Source organism: Oncorhynchus mykiss, chromosome 7 (assembly GCF_013265735.2).
Source record: "Oncorhynchus mykiss isolate Arlee chromosome 7, USDA_OmykA_1.1, whole genome shotgun sequence".
Taxonomy (NCBI): domain Eukaryota; kingdom Metazoa; phylum Chordata; class Actinopteri; order Salmoniformes; family Salmonidae; genus Oncorhynchus; species Oncorhynchus mykiss.
In genome coordinates, this window is record NC_048571.1 from 36,999,016 (window position 1) to 37,015,803 (window position 16,788).

A 16,788-nucleotide genomic window follows, 5' to 3' on the forward strand; every position below is an offset into this window, starting at 1 on the left:
TATTTAATAACTCTAGTACCAAGAAAATGTTTTCAAAATAGCTTCTGGAGTTTCATAATCATCCAACAGAGACAAAAAATTAGTAGCTGGCCAGTTGTGGTTCTGGGTTCCCAGATTAAAAGTATATCACTCATAATAATGATTGTGTGTGTGTTTCTCTCCAGAAACCAGGGAACAGTTGTCCAGAGAGCAGTGTAGACCTAAGAGGAGCTCAGCTACAGTGGGCCAACAATCTGTCAAGCAAGAAGAACGTCTTCAAGGTCAGATACACACCAGGAGGGAGGGATGGATGGGAGTAGGAAGGGAGGGAGTCACTTTCCTAGCGTATCCCCATTCCTCTACCTTTCACAATGTCCCTCAAACCACCATTTTCATGTTTGGATATAATTTAAATTACATTTTTAAGACACTTTATTTCAGCCTGTATTTTGGGGAAGTCAAATGTGGATATTTTAGTCCTACTGAAATTTTTCTGTGAGAAAACATTATTTCCTCCTCTTGAGAGGAAGTTGTGTATGTGTTGTAGCTGTGTGCGCCAGAGTTAGAGCCATTTCAATTTCAACTCAGTCAATTCAATATGCCTTCAATTGAACTTTAAGAATTGAAAATCACCATTCGTTCTCACTGCAATTTAAATTCATTTCCCGAATTGACTGAATGGAAATACAATTTTTGGGAGCCGTAGCATACACTACAAGAAGTACTACACTGCCTAGGAAGTAGTGTTTGATTTGGGACTAACCCATTGTATTTGTCTGTCTGTGTGGTAGCTGAGGACGGTGACAGGGAATGAGTTCCTACTGCAGTCAGAGACAGATTCACTGATTAGAGAGTGGTTCAACACCATCCAGAGTGTAATCGACAGGCTGGTGAGTCTCACTTTGTGTGTGTGTTTGTGTGTGTTGGGGGGGTCCTTTTTTACGATCAAAAACCGAAGACATCTGGCACCAGTTGAAATTCTCTTCTCTGCTGTGTAGAACCGTGAGAATCCTCTGGAGAATGTCCTAATGTACTCTCTGAGGAAGGCGGGCAGTGTGGAGATGTTGGACCAGAGTGGAGACGAGGAGGACAGTCGAGGGGGATGTAAAGCATCACGTGAGTCTCTCCTCCATCCACTGCTCCAAGGTTGCTGTTCTTGTGCTATGGCTGACCATGTGCTTCCTCTGGTGGTGCACTCTCTCCCTCTCTTTCTCTTGTTCTCCCTCTCTCCCCTTTCTCTCATTCTTTCCCTCCCTCCTGCTGCAGTCCCTCGCTCTGCATCCAACCTGGAGAACACAGAGAGGAAGCGCGTTCGGAGTAGACTGAAGAAACTCATCCTGAAGAGACCTCCACTACAGATCCTACAGGACAAAGGACTCATCAAGGGTAAGATCACTGACTGTCTCTCTCTCTCTCTCTCTCTCTCTCTCTCTCTCTCTCTCTCTCTCTCTCTCTCTCGCGCTCTCTTTATCTTGCACTCTCTCTGACTGAGATCACTTAGAGAATGAGATCACTTAGGGGTAAATCCTAAACGACCACACATCGCACCGAATGTTGGTCTGCCGTTCATTCAGCATGCTTGGTTTGCAAATTACAGCCAGCACTCTGTTCAGAGGTGCTAAGTCCGCTTGGCTGGCAAACGGTATTGTGTTCGAGCATAAAATGCCCAGTGCAGTCAAAAATGTAATTTCCTGTGTTTTATATGGTGTTGAACCACTCTCTAATCAGTGAATCTGTCTCTGACTGCAGTAGGAACTCATTACCTGTCACCGTCCTCAGCTACCACACAGACAGACAAATACCATGGGTTAGTCCCAAATCAAACACTACTTCCTAGGCAGTGTATATAGTACCAGTCAAAAGTTTAGACACCTACTCATTCAAGGGTTTTTCTTTATTTTTACTATTTTCTACATTGTAGAATAATAGTGAAGACATCAAAACTATGAAATAACACATATGGAATCATGTAGTAACCAAAAAAGTGTCAAACAAATCAATATATTTTATGTTTGAGATTCTTCAAAGTAGCCACCCTTTGCCTTGATGACATCTTTGCACACTCTTGGCATTCTCTCAACCAGCTTCATGAGGTAGTCACCTCGAATGTATTTCAATTAACAGGTGTGCCTTAACTTAATTTGTGGAATTTCTTAATGCATTTGAGCCAATCAGTTGTGTTGTGACAAGGTTGGGGTGGTATACAGAAGATAGCCCTAATTGGTGAAAGACCAAGTCCATATTATGGCATGAACAGCTAAAAAAAGCAAAAAGAAATGACAGTCCATCATTACTTCAAGACATAAAGGTCAGTCAATATGGAACATTTAAAGAACTTTGAAAGTTTCTTCAAGTGCAATCGCAAAAACCATAAAGTGTTATGATCAAACTGGCTCTCATGAGGACCACCGCAGGAAAGGAAGACCCTCTGCTGCAAAGGATAAGTTCATTAGAGTTAACTGCACCTCAGATTGCAGCCCAATAATTGTTTCACAGAGTTCAAGTAACAGACACATCACAACATCAATTGTTCAGAGGACACTGCGTGAATCAGGCCTTCATAGTCGAATTGCTGCAAAGAAGCCACTACTAAAGGACAGCAATAATAAGAAGAGACTTGCGTGGGTCAAGAAACACAAGAAATTGACATTATACCAGTGGAAATTTGTCCTTTGGTCTGATGAGTCCAAATTTTTGATTTTGGGAAGTACAGGTTAGTCGAGGTAATTTGTAAAGTGACTATGCATAGATAATTAACAGCACGTTGCTGAAGTGTAAAAACAAAGGGCGGGGGTTAATGTAAATAGTCTGGGTGGCCATTTGATTAATTGTTCAGCAGTCTTACGGTTTGGGGGTAGAGGCTGTTAAGGAGTCTTTTGGTCCGAGACTGGTGCTCCGGCACCGCTTGCCGTGCGGTAGCAGAGATAACAGTCTATGACTTGGGTGACTGTAGTTTTTGACAATTTTAAGGCTTTCTTCTGACACCACCTTGTACATAGGTCCTGGATGTCAGGAACCATGGTCCCTGTGATGTACTGGGCCATACGCACTACACTCGGTAGCGCCTTAAGGGCAGATGCTGAGCAGTTGCCATACCAGACGGTGATGCAACCGGTCAGGATGCTCTCGATGGTGCGGCTGTAAAACTTTTTGAGGATCTGGGGACCCATGCCATATTTTTTCAGTGTTGTCGTGCCCTCTTCACAACTGTCTTGGTGTGTTTGGACCATAATAGTTCATTAGTGATGTGGACACCAAAGAACTTGAAATGCTCGACCCGCTCCACTTCAGCCACGTCGATGTTAACATCAGATGCTCATATCAGCTAGAGAGAGCGTAATCACACAGACGTCCGGAACAGCTGGTGCTCTCATGCGAAGCGAGCATAAAAGGCATTTAGCTCGTCTGGTAGGCTCGCGTCACTCGGCAGCTCGCGGCTAAGTTCCCCTTCATAGTCCGTAATACTTTTCAAGCTCTGCCACATCCGACGAGCGTCAGAGCCGGGGTAGTAGGATATATATTCCACACTATGAGGTTGTTATAATACTGTGAAATTGTGAAAATTATGATAATACCCTGTTAGTGTAAGAACTGTTTGAAAAGACTGCCTGAAATTTCAGCCTGTTTTGGTACGATGGAATTTTGGCCTGACTGGTGAGATCACCTGGTGGTAAATTTGCTAATAGACCAATAAGAAGTTCTCTGCTAATAACAACTTGTTTTCAGTTTTTCAGTCCCAACTCTTGACTGCTCCCAGACAGTCTTAGCAAAATTCTTCAGTAAATACTCAGAATCAATTTTTGTTTATTTTTTACAATTTTAATTGAACACAATCACCGCAAGGTACTTAATTGTTAGCCAGGAATGATTTGATATTGAGATAAAAACATCTGCATTGGTACTGTAATATCCACTTAAGTTGAATTTCAACTTAGTCTCCCACATATGACTAAGTGAAAATTTGACTTAAGTGGAAGTTATGATTTATCCCTCAATGATCTCACTCTAAATGCTAAATCCCCTGGAAAGTAGTGGCCTTTCAATTCCATGGAACTGGAGATCTTTCCAAATACAAAAGAAATTCAGTGTGGTTTGAGGAAGTGATATGATGTGGGTTCCTCTGTGTATCTCATGACCTCTAATTTCTGTATTGACTGTAAAGTCACTGTAGAGAAGATGATCTTCAGTGTTCTAAATGCCCGTGTTGTTGTTATTTACAGACCAGGTGTTTGGCTGTTGTCTGGAGATGCTGTGTGAGAGAGAGAAGAACACGGTGCCTCGCTTCGTCAGGCTCTGCACTGAGGCCGTGGAGAGGAGAGGTATAGCACGGAGGAAGGAGGGGTGGAGGTCGAGGGAGGAGGGAGGGAAATGGTGTGTGAGAGCTTCGTCAGTGAAGAGGAGACGTACAGCACAGCCCTATAGGATTTGATAGGTTTATGTACGTAAATGGATGATTCCAGGGTAACCTAGAGGTTAGAGCATTGGGCCAGTAAAACGGTTGCTAGTTCAAGTTCCCAAGCCAACAAGTTGAAAAATCTGTTGATGTGCTCTTGAGCAAGCAAGGCACTTAAGCCTAATTTCTTATTGGTCACCATTGATCATGTCAGACCCTGGCTGTGACCCCACTCTCCGAAGGTGTCTAAGGGGAAGTTGGAATATGCAAAAAAAAAACATTTCCGATTGAAATATGAACCACCTAATTATTATTATTGTTATCATTATTATAATGTGTTGCCAGTGTAAAATGTAGTACCCGGGTGTTGTTGCCAGGGTTAAATGTAGTATGGGTGTTGTTGCCAGGGTTAAATTAAGTATGGGTGTTGTTGCCAGCATTACATGTTCTGTTGTGTGTTTCAGGTCTGGAGACGGACGGTATCTACAGAGTGAGTGGTAACCTGGCTGTAATACAGAAACTACGCTTCCTAGTTAACCATGGTGAGAGAGAGGGGCAGCGTGAGGGAGGGAGGGAGGGAGGGAGGGAGGGAGGGAAATGGGCTGGGATCATAGCAACTTACTCTAGGTTGCTTAAATACAGTGCCTTGCGAAAGTATTCGGCCCCCTTGAACTTTGAGACCTTTTGCCACATTTCAGGCTTCAAACATAAAGATATAAAACTGTATTTTTTTGTGAAGAATCAACAACAAATGGGACACACTCATGAAGTGGAACGACATTTATTGGATATTTCAAACTTTTTTAACAAATCAAAAACTGAAAAATTGGGCGTGCAAAATTATTCAGCCCCCTTAAGTTAATACTTTGTAGCGCCACCTTTTGCTGCGATTACAGCTGTAAGTCGCTTGGGCTATGTCTCTATCAGTTTTGCACATCGAGAGACTGAAATTTTTTCCCATTCCTCCTTGCAAAACAGCTCGAGCTTAGTGAGGTTGGATGGAGAGCATTTGTGAACAGCAGTTTTCAGTTCTTTCCACAGATTCTCGATTGAATTCAGGTCTGGACTTTGACTTGGCCATTCTAACACCTGGATATGTTTATTTTTGAACCATTCCATTGTAGATTTTGCTTTATGTTTTGGATCATTGTCTTGTTGGAAGACAAATCTCCGTCCCAGTCTCAGGTCTTTTGCAGACTCCATCCGGTTTTCTTCCAGAATGGTCCTGTATTTGGCTCCATCCATCTTCCCATCAATTTTAAGCATCTTCCCTGTCCCTGCTGAAGAAAAGCAGGCCCAAACCATGATGCTGCCACCACCATGTTTGACAGTGGGGATGGTGTGTTCAGGGTGATGAGCTGTGTTGCTTTTACGCCAAACATAACGTTTTGCATTGTTGCCAAAAAGTTCAATTTTGGTTTCATCTGACCAGAGCACCTTCTTCCACATGTTTGGTGTGTCTCCCAGGTGGCTTGTGGCAAACTTTAAACAACACTTTTTATGGATATCTTTAAGAAATGGCTTTCTTCTTGCCACTCTTCCATAAAGGCCAGATTTGTGCAATATACGACTGATTGTTGTCCTATGGACAGAGTCTCCCACCTCAGCTTTAGATCTCTGCAGTTCATCCAGAGTGATCATGGGCCTCTTGGCTGCATCTCTGATCAGTCTTCTCCTTGTATGAGCTGAAAGTTTAGAGGGACGGCCAGGTCTTGGTAGATTTGCAGTGGTCTGATACTCCTTCCATTTCAATATTATCGCTTGCACAGTGCTCCTTGGGATGTTTAAAGCTTGGGAAATCTTTTTGTATCCAAATCCGGCTTTAAACTTCTTCACAACAGTATCTCGGACCTGCCTGGTGTGTTCCTTGTTCTTCATGATGCTCTCTGCGCTTTAAACGGACCTCTGAGACTATCACAGTGCAGGTGCATTTATACGGAGACTTGATTACACACAGGTGGATTGTATTTATCATCATTAGTCATTTAGGTCAACATTGGATCATTCAGAGATCCTCACTGAACTTCTGGAGAGAGTTTGCTGCACTGAAAGTAAAGGGGCTGAATAATTTTGCACGCCCAATTTTTCAGTTTTTGATTTGTTAAAAAAGTTTGAAATATCCAATAAATGTCGTTCCACTTCATGATTGTGTCCCACTTGTTGTTGATTCTTCACAAAAAAATACAGTTTTATATATTTATGTTTGAAGCCTGAAATGTGGCAAAAGGTCGCAAAGTTCAAGGGGGCCGAATACTTTCGCAAGGCGCTGTAACTGTTGATTTTGCTAGGTTGCTTAAATAACTGATATTTTAAATAACTGTTGATTACAGAGCGAGCAGTGACCACTGATGGACGTTATATGTTCCCTGCGGAGTTGGTACAAGGTAGAACTCAGACGAACTGGCAGCACATAGCTTTGAGCCAAATCTATGCATATGTGTGCAATGTCTGCATTTATGTAAAAACACATGTTTCTCTGCCTCTAAGCTTTCCAGCTGCTGGAAGTTTGTATATTGTGTTGTCTTTGCACAGACATGCTGAGTAAAATATCAGTGAAAGGTGCATCAGTTACCGTGTTCTTTACACAGTGCACTGGTGGCATCAAGTGGCTAAAATAGACTACTGCAGCTTGCATTTTGCTCCAGCTAGCCTTTATTGCACTGCCTTGAATCCTGACCAATGTTTCTCAATACTCCTCTAGAGTCTAGACAGTAGTTTACAGTATTAGGTTCTAAACATTAATTTCACATTAGAAACTATTGTAGTTACACAAGATATTGGGTTTACAAATGGAACTGAGGATGGCTTGAGAAACGTTGTTCAGGATTGGATGGTTGCTTGTATTGGGGTAGCGTTCCCACACGCTCTGTCTCTCTGCATTCTAACTTTTGCCTTGTTTCACAGACAATATATCTCTGCTACAGCAACAAGCCTGCCAGCCGCGCTGTCGACCAAAAGCACAGTTTTAACAGTGAAATTCATGCATTATCTCTGGTTCCCTCCCATCCCACGCTACATTCCACTCCTTCCTCTCTCCAATCCCCTCCAATGCTCTCTTTCACCTCCCCCCTCCTCCCTTCACCCCTTTCCTCTATTATTCTTTCCCCCCACTAATAGAGAAGCTGAACCTGGACCAGAGTGAATGGGAGGATATCCATGTCATAACAGGTGCCCTAAAGCTTTTCTTCAGGGAGCTTCCTGAACCCCTGGTCCCTTATGGCTTCTTCACAGACATTGTAGAAACCATCAGTGAGTAGCTCCTGAATTCATGAATAAATCCTTCTTCACAGACATAGTCGAATGGATTGATGGATTGTTTGATGACTAAAGAATGAATGAATTGAATTGACTAAAGAATGAATGAACAAACCAACAAATGAATGTGTCAAATGAGACAGTAAGCCATCCAGAGTCTAATATATTTGCCCGGATGTCTGTGTGTCCAGAGATGTCAGACTACTTGGACAAAGTGGACCGTCTGAAGTGGCTGGTTCTGAGCATGCCTCCTCCCAACCACGACACCATGAGGTTCATGTTCAGCCATCTCAAACGGTATGAGACCTCTCCTCAATCTAGCCAAGTCCCTAATCTTCTTAACTGCAGTATAGAAGACTGACAACTAGATGGCGCAGTGTCCTCAGCCTTGTTCTCAGCGGTTGCCTTTCGATATGTGTTCTGTGACTGAACAGTGTGGACTCAAGAGTGCTGTGGGTCACATACTTTTTTGTCATGGAGTGAGAGGTTGAAACTTTGATGGATTAAGGATTCAGTCACACAAGTAAAATAGATGCTCTTCTGTTACATTATGGTACTTCCACAGAACTTGAGAGTGACTGTTTATGTTGTGTTAGTGAGTCTGATGTTTGTGCCAACATGTAGCTCCCATGGATCTGTATATCAGTCACCATGTCTCTGTCTCACTGTCATTCCTGTCTCTCTGTTGCTCTCCCTCTCTCTCTCTGGATCTCATTTTCTCATCTCCCCCCCCCCCCATCCTCTCGTCTCCTATCCTCCGACCTCCCCCCCATCCTCTGGTCTCCTATCCTCCGACCCCCCCACCCCTCTCATCACCTCTCCTCCCCCTCTCATCCCTCCCCCCATCCATCCTCTCGTCTCCTATCCTCCGACCCCCCCCCACCCCACCCCTCTCGTCACCTCTCCTCCCCCTCTCATCCCTCCCACCCATCCTCTCGTCTCCTATCCTCCGACCCCCCACCCCCCCACCCCCCTCGTCACCTCTCCTCCCCCTCTCATCCCTCCCCGCCTCCTCTGGGATCTCTGTGGCTCGTCTGCTGGAAGGAACAGCAACACCACTGCCGCCACCACTGGAACCTCTCTCCTCCATTCTCCCTTTATTTTCTCTTCCCTCGTTCCGTCTCTTTTTTCCTATCCTTTTTTAATGTGGAAGTTTTGAGCAATTGCTGGCTGCCTCTGTGGCTTGGTGGGAATGGCATTTTTAGAAGAATGCCTCATGCTGTGGCTTTAACCCATTCCTGAGTCGGTGTCCCCTCCACACACACACACACACACACACACACACACACACACACCCCCCCCAAAACCTAACGTTAAGCCTAAAGGTAACCCTAACTCCTAACCAACCCTAAACCTAACCTTTAACCCCTTACACTAATTCTAACCCTAATCCCCCTAGAAATAGCCTTCATCCTTGTTGGGACTGCGGACTGGCAAAATGTCCCTAGTTGGTCAAATTTTTGTTTGTTTACTATTCTTGTGGGGACTTCTGGTATGGTTAAACATGTCTGCACACACACACACACTTGTGTGTTAAAGTAGTCAAAAGTTAAGTATTTGGTCCCATATTCATAGCACACAATGACTACATCAATCTTGTGACTCAAAACATTTGTTGGATACATTTCCTCTTTGTTTTGGTTGTGTTTGAGATACATTTTTGCCCAATAGAAATGGATGGTAAAAAATGTATTGTGTCATTCTGGAGTCACTTTTATTGTAAATAAGAATAGAACATGTTTCTTTAACACTTCTACATTAATGTAGATGATCATGGATAATCCTGAATGAATTGTGAAAATTATGAGTGAGAAAGTTACACAATTCCAATAACAGGGGAGGTTACCATTTTTGGTTGGGTATGATATTTGAGTCTGTCCCTGCCGTACCATCAATTTTTTTTTTTATATATATTTTTTTTAACTAATTTTGCTGTTTGCTTGGGTAATTAGAGATGGCTCTGTATAAAACGTTGTATTGCCGTGAAGTCATTTTGGACTTGGACTGTGAAGAGACCCCTGGTGGCATGTCTTGTGGGGTATGTATGGGTGTGTGAGCTGCATGTTATTTGATTATGCAGACAATCTGGAATTTTTGGCACAGTAATATTTCTCATAAAAACTAGAAGAGAAACAGTTAATGTGTCATCAACCCTCAACCAGCAAAGACTTGCATGCATGTTGTTGATGTTAGTTCTGCATGTGCAGTTAAGGGCAAGGCGTGCTGCTTTCTTTTTAGCCAGCTGCAACTTTCCTAGGTCTTTCTTTCTTGCATATAACTGGACAGCAATCAAGATGGGACAAGACCACAACAAGAACTACTAGTGGGGTTGATTTGTGTCAAAAACCCATATACAGTGCATTAGGAAAGTATTCAGACCCCTTGACTTTTTCCACATTTTGTTATGTTATTCTAAGCTGGCTTTAAAAAATCCCTCATCCATCTACAGTGCCTTGCGAAAGTATTCGGCCCCTTTGAACTTTGCGACCTTTTGCCACATTTCAGGCTTCAAACATAAAGATATAAAACTGTATTTTTTTGTGAAGAATCAACAACAAGTGGGACACAATCATGAAGTGGAACGACATTTATTGGATATTTCAAACTTTTTTAACAAATCAAAAACTGAAAAATTGGGCGTGCAAAATTATTCAGCCCCCTTAAGTTAATACTTTGTAGCGCCACCTTTTGCTGCGATTACAGCTGTAAGTCGCTTGGGGTATGTCTCTATCAGTTTTGCTCATCGAGAGACTGACATTTTTTCCCATTCCTCCTTGCAAAACAGCTCGAGCTCAGTGAGGTTGGATGGAGAGCATTTGTGAACAGCAGTTTTCAGTTCTTTCCACAGATTCTCAATTGGATTCAGGTCTGGACTTTGACTTGGCCATTCTAACACCTGGATATGTTTATTTTTGAACCATTCCATTGTAGATTTTGCTTTATGTTTTGGATCATGGTCTTGTTGGAAGATAAATCTCCATCCCAGTCTCAGGTCTTTTGCAGACTCCATCAGGTTTTCTTCCAGAATGGTCCTGTATTTGGCTCCATCCATCTTCCCATCAATTTTAAGCATCTTCCCTGTCCCTGCTGAAGAAAAGCAGGCCCAAACCATGATGCTGCCACCACCATGTTTGACAGTGGGGATGGTGTGTTCAGGGTGATGAGCTGTGTTGCTTTTACGCCAAACATAACGTTTTGCATTGTTGCCAAAAAGTTCAATTTTGGTTTCATCTGACCAGAGCACCTTCTTCCACATGTTTGGTGTGTCTCCCAGGTGGCTTGTGGCAAACTTTAAACAACACTTTTTATGGATATCTTTAAGAAATGGCTTTCTTCTTGCCACTCTTCCATAAAGGCCAGATTTGTGCAATATACGACTGATTGTTGTCCTATGGACAGAGTCTCCCACCTCAGCTGTAGATCTCTGCAGTTCATCCAGAGTGATCATGGGCCTCTTGGCTGCATCTCTGATCAGTCTTCTCCTTGTATGACCTGAAAGTTTAGAGGGACGGCCAGGTCTTGGTAGATTTGCAGTGGTCTGATACTCCTTCCATTTCAATATTATCGCTTGCACAGTGCTCCTTGGGATGTTTAAAGCTTGGGAAATATTTTTGTATCCAAATCCGGCTTTAAACTTCTTCACAACAGTATCTCAGACCTGCCTGGTGTGTTCCTTGTTCTTCATGATGCTCTCTGCGCTTTAAACGGACCTCTGAGACTATCACAGTGCAGGTGCATTTATACGGAGACTTGATTACACACAGGTGGATTGTATTTATCATCATTAGTCATTTAGGTCAACATTGGATCATTCAGAGATCCTCACTGAACTTCTGGAGAGAGTTTGCTGCACTGAAAGTAAAGGGGCTGAATAATTTTGCACGCCCAATTTTTCAGTTTTTGATTTGTTAAAAAAGTTTGAAATATCCAATAAATGTCGTTCCACTTCATGATTGTGTCCCACTTGTTGTTGATTCTTCACAAAAAAATACAGTTTTATATCTTTATGTTTGAAGCCTGAAATGTGGCAAAAGGTCGCAAAGTTCAAGGGGGCCGAATACTTTCGCAAGGCACTGTATATTATTTTCTACATTGTAGAGGTTGGGTGATTGTGGAGGCCAGGTCATCTGATGCAGCATTCCATCACTCTCCTTCTTGGTCAAATAGCCCTTACACAGCCTGGAGGTTTGTTTTGGGTCATTGCTCTGTTGAAAAACAAATTATAGTCCCACTTAAGCGCAAGAGATCATCCGTTCACCTACTCTGCATCTCACAAAGATACAACGGTTGAAACCAAAAATATCAAATTTGGACTCATCAGACCAAAGGACAAATTTCTACCGGTTCTAGTGTCCATTGATCGTGTTTCTTTGTTTCTTGGCCCAAGCAAGTCTCTTCTTATTAATGGTGTCCTTTAGTAGTGGTTTCTTTGCAGCAATTCGACCATGAATTCCTGATTCACACAATCTCCTCTGAACAGTTGATGTTGAGATGTGTCTGATACTTGAACTCTGTGAAGCATTTATTTGGGCTGCAATCTGAGGTGCAGTTAACTCTAATGAACTTATCCTCTGCAGCAGAGGTAACTCCTTTCCTGTGGTGGTCCTCATGAGAGCCAGTTTCATCATAGAGCTTGATGGTTTTTGCGATTGCACTTGAAGAAACTTTCAAGTGGACTGTCGTTTCTCTTTGCTTATTTGAGCTGTTCTTTCCATAATATGGACTTGGTCTTCAATTAAGAAGGAAAGAAATTCCACAAATTAAGTTTTAACAAAGCACACCTGTTAATTGAAAAGCATTCCAGGTGACTAACTCTTGAAGCTGGTTGAGAGAATGCCAAGAGTATGCAAAACTGTCATCAAGGCAAAGGGTGGCTACTTTGAAGAATCTCCAATGTAAACTATATTTTGATTTGTTTAACACTTTTTTGGTTACTACTATGTTGTTTCATAGTTTTGATGTCTTCACTATTATTCTACAATGTAGAAAATAGTTTAAAAAATAAAGAAAAAACCTGTAATGAGTAGGTGTGTCCAAACTTTTGACTGGTACTGTATATAGTGTAGGTTTGGGTGCTGACATGTAAAGTGTGAAATCATCTGCATACATAGTAATTCTATCTTCGTGTAAGACCAGTGGCAAATCATTTGTAAAAATAGAGAACAGTAACCACCCAAAGCAACTGCCCAGAGGGACACAGCACTGTATATATCTGATGTTAGAGAAGCTTCCATTGAAGAACACTCTCTGGGTTCTATTGGATAAATAACTCCAACCATGAGATGGCAGCTGATTTTTTTTAATTAACAATTTATGATCATTAACATCTAAGACTAAAATCTGACAATACAGCTTCAACTATAATCATATTATTCATGTCTTTAAACCAATCATCAGTCATCAGTGCAGTAGGACAAGTTGAGTGCCCTTCCCTATATGCATGCTGAAAGTCAGTAGTTGTCTTGATCTCTGAGAAATAGCATTGTGTTTGGTCAAACAAATTGGGGGTCTTTGTGTGTCTGTGGACATCATGTACTTATTTGTGCCTTTGTATGTGTGTGTGTGTGTTTGTGTGCAGGCATGCATGTGTGTGTGTGTGTGTGTGCACCTACAAAATGTGAGGGGGCACAAAGTACATTAGTATCCTGGTCAAGGACTGTCTTTAGACAGTTAGATATTCTGAAAAATTGACATTCTTTACATAGAATTATACATAATGATTATGTCTCTAGATTGCATGAAAAAATATGTTTGAAAAATGCAAAAATTTCCGGACCACCCCCCCAGCCATCGACACATGCAGATGCACAAATAAATACATGGTGTCCACAGACACACAAAGACACCCAAACTGTACTGCCCACATGCCTGCACACAGACATTGTCCACACACAGCCATGCCCAGTGAATAAGATAGCTGATGTTCTGAAAAAGCTGCAAAGGAGTACTTCAGTCTGTAATAAAGTCCTGGCCAGGCTCCATATTGGGTGGGTCTATGCCCTCACAGGCCCACCCATGGCTGCACACCTACCCAGTCATGTGAAATCCATAGATTAGGGCCTAATTTATTTATTTAAATTGACTGATTTACTTATATGAACTGTAAAATCTTTGAAATTGTTGCATTTGCATTTGATATTTTTCTGTATATAAATGTCTTTCTCTCTCGCCCCCACCCTCTCTCTCTCTCTCTCTCTCTCTTCCTCCCCCAGAGTGATGGAGCACGCTAAATCCAACCGGATGTCGACCCAGAACATCGGCATAGTGTTTGGTCCCACCCTGATGCGTCCGGAGCGGGACAACGCTAACATGGCCATCAACATGGTGTATCAGAACCAGGCCGTGGAGCTCATACTCAATGAGTTCGACCGCATCTTCGATCCCAACAACTCAACATCCCTCTGACACCCAGCCAGCCCAGAACACCGAACCCACCCAGCCCCAAGGACCCATTCGAGAGCTAAACCAGTCTCCTAGCCCATCCAGCCCCCATCCCAACCAGTCTGAGGCCCGGGCCCAACCAGCCCTAAGTCCAACCAGGCTGAACCCAACTCAGTGACCTGAACCATCTTGGGACCCAACCCCTATGGTACCCTGTAACACCTTGCATTGAACCCACCCAAACTCAGCCTGAACCAAACACCAAGACCAAAACCAATAAAACCAACAGAACCAGTACACTGTGAAACTGCACCAGCATCTCCTCATGATGTCTCCTTGGCCCCTGTAGTAGCAACACCAGCCTAGTTCACCTCACCCCACGGCAAGGAGAAAAGCATGGATAGAGATGGGAACAGGAGGAAAAGCCAGTATGGATGATATGTCTCCACAGCTCCTTTCTGTAGTGTAGTAGGAGCACCAGCTGACTCTTCCAAACACAAGCAACAGCAGCAAGACTGTTGACTCTATGTGCCACTATCTATAAACGGTCTACAATAAAGTTAATGCAAAGTTTTCAAATTCTATCCTTGTTGTACTAGACTTGTGTCGAACTTGTGTCGTGGCTGGAAAATGCATCCAGGCTTCAAACTTCAAAAGACTTCAGTTTTGTTATAATGGCAAAGCAATAGAACTGAAATACTTACGTTATGTACTTACCTTTACTGAATAGTCTGTGTAGACCTTTGAATCCCCCTGGTGTTATATATATATATATACTATTTGATTTGTATGTTTCAATTTTCATTCAAACGTACTGATTTATTTTGTGAAAGTTTGTACATAAGTGTAATATTCTGCCATCAACTTTCACTTTGGAATGTCCCTACCAGATGAACCTGAGGTAAAGCAAGAACTGTTGCTGTTAAAACTGTTAGAACTGTTAAAGTAAGAACTGTTGTGAAGTAGACAGTTAAGCAACGTATAACATAGCTTTATTGTAGTAGTTCCTTCAATAAAGAATGTGGAGTAAATTACTTGAGTGCTATGTGGTACTTCTTCAGCTTATTAATCAGTCAGTCATGTTTTTGGGTTGTCTGTTGTCGAACACCAGGCCTGCTTTCAAATACTATTTGAAATAATTGAAAATACTTTATCTATGCTTGATTGAGATTTCCTGGTTTAATGGACCAATAGAATAGTTCAAAAATAAAAAACCCTGCCCACCTGGCACTCCAGGCAGGCTAAAGCATTTAAAATGATTTAAAATAGTATTTGAACTGACCTAGGTCTGTTGAGGAGCAATGGGTTGTGTCAGTATGAGAGATACAGGAAGTGTGGAGGTATGTAACACCTCTGTAGAGACAGCTAGGGAAAACATATCCCCTGTAATTGGTGGAAACACTGTTTTTAATAAATAGAACAAAAGAGGAACTAGAAATGCATATGTTTAAAAAAAATTGGACTTTCCGCAAACAAACTCCCTCTGCAGGTTTGATACTTTTATATTGACTGGTTTGGCAGGAGAAGACAGAAACGAACAAGAAGGAAAAGAAGAAAAGTAGAAGAAAATAGTGTGCGTTAGATTTGGATGTTTAATATGTTATATTTATTCATTTTTATTATTATTGCAAGTCTCATGAGAGAGGGAGAGAGGGGAAGGGGGAAATAGTTTTGTGACATCAGAGAAGATTTGACTCAAGTAGGGTCGTTATAACTTTTGAAAATGGGAAGAAAACTCCCCATTCCGTTTCAGTGCTGATTCTATTTTTTGGATAGTACATCTGAAGATGCTCCACATACTATCTACAGACAGTAACATTTCAACTACTTAATAACCCCAACCCTAGCCCTTAACCCTTATTCTAACCCTAAACTTAACCCTAACCTTAACCCTTACCCTAACACTTATTCCTAAACCTAACCCTAACCGCAACCTTAGAAAGCAGTTGATAGATAGTTTGTTGATAGTATGACCATCTGTAGAGCATCTAGATGGACAATCCAGACTATCCAAATGAAGTGTGACCCTATTTTTTGATTGCATTGAGGACCACAACCATTTTGGAGTTTGGCAACGTATAGATTATGTAGGTTATTTAGGCCTATAGATTACTTTATAACTTTACCTAGATTATTGACTTGCCTGCCTGCCTCTAATATCTGGCTTCTACACTCCACCCAAAGTTAGTGTTGTATAATGTTTACATATATTTTTTTAAACCTATTTCTAGAAGTTTGTGTTTTATTCCTAAAATGAGAGTTCATATATTAAACAGTGAACTCCAACAGTAATGGTACAGTTGTCACACCCTGACCATAGTTTGCTTTGTATGTTTCTATGTTTTGTTTGGTCAGGGTGTGATCTGAGTGGGCATTCTAAGTTGTGTGTCTAGTTTGTCTGTTTCTGTGTTTGGCCTGATATGGTTCTCAATCAGAGGCAGGTGTTAGTCATTGTCTCTGATTGGGAACCATATTTAGGTAGCCTGTTTGGTGTTGGGGTTTGTGGGTGATTGTTCCTGTCTCTGTGTTTGTTTGCACCAGATAGGCTCAGTCATTTGTTTTTTTCTTTTCACTTGTTTTGGAAGAGAAGAGAAGAGAACGAGCGCCATTCTCCTTGCGGAGATGGTGCTAAATACATCAACACGGTCGGTCCCTGGGATTGGGCTGGCTAACACGATTAGGTTTGCTTGGAAGGAAAAGGAGATGGAGCCTTTAGGACGGGAATCTTTTGGAAGGATAATATTGATGGGGATTCTAAAGCTGACGGTGAAGGACGTGTT

General features: G+C 42.1%; 1 protein-coding gene across 3 annotated transcripts in view; it reads left to right on the forward strand.

Annotated features, from left to right (window-relative positions):
* Positions 1-15,039, forward strand: part of arhgap9 (Rho GTPase activating protein 9) — a 58,879-nt gene extending 43,840 nt beyond the window's left edge. For 2 of the 3 annotated variants that reach the window (XM_036983183.1, XM_036983184.1), the window contains exons 14-23: positions 165-260; positions 771-869; positions 978-1,095; positions 1,246-1,365; positions 4,200-4,298; positions 4,837-4,914; positions 6,703-6,756; positions 7,490-7,621; positions 7,819-7,924; positions 13,840-15,039. In XM_036983183.1, the coding sequence (XP_036839078.1) occupies positions 165-260; positions 771-869; positions 978-1,095; positions 1,246-1,365; positions 4,200-4,298; positions 4,837-4,914; positions 6,703-6,756; positions 7,490-7,621; positions 7,819-7,924; positions 13,840-14,032 (1,095 nt within the window). In that variant the 3' untranslated portion in view covers positions 14,033-15,039. The remainder of the gene's footprint in view (positions 1-164; positions 261-770; positions 870-977; positions 1,096-1,245; positions 1,366-4,199; positions 4,299-4,836; positions 4,915-6,702; positions 6,757-7,489; positions 7,622-7,818; positions 7,925-13,839) is intronic. The other variant, XM_036983186.1, reaches the window with a different exon arrangement.
* Positions 15,040-16,788: the final 1,749 nt, after the last annotated feature.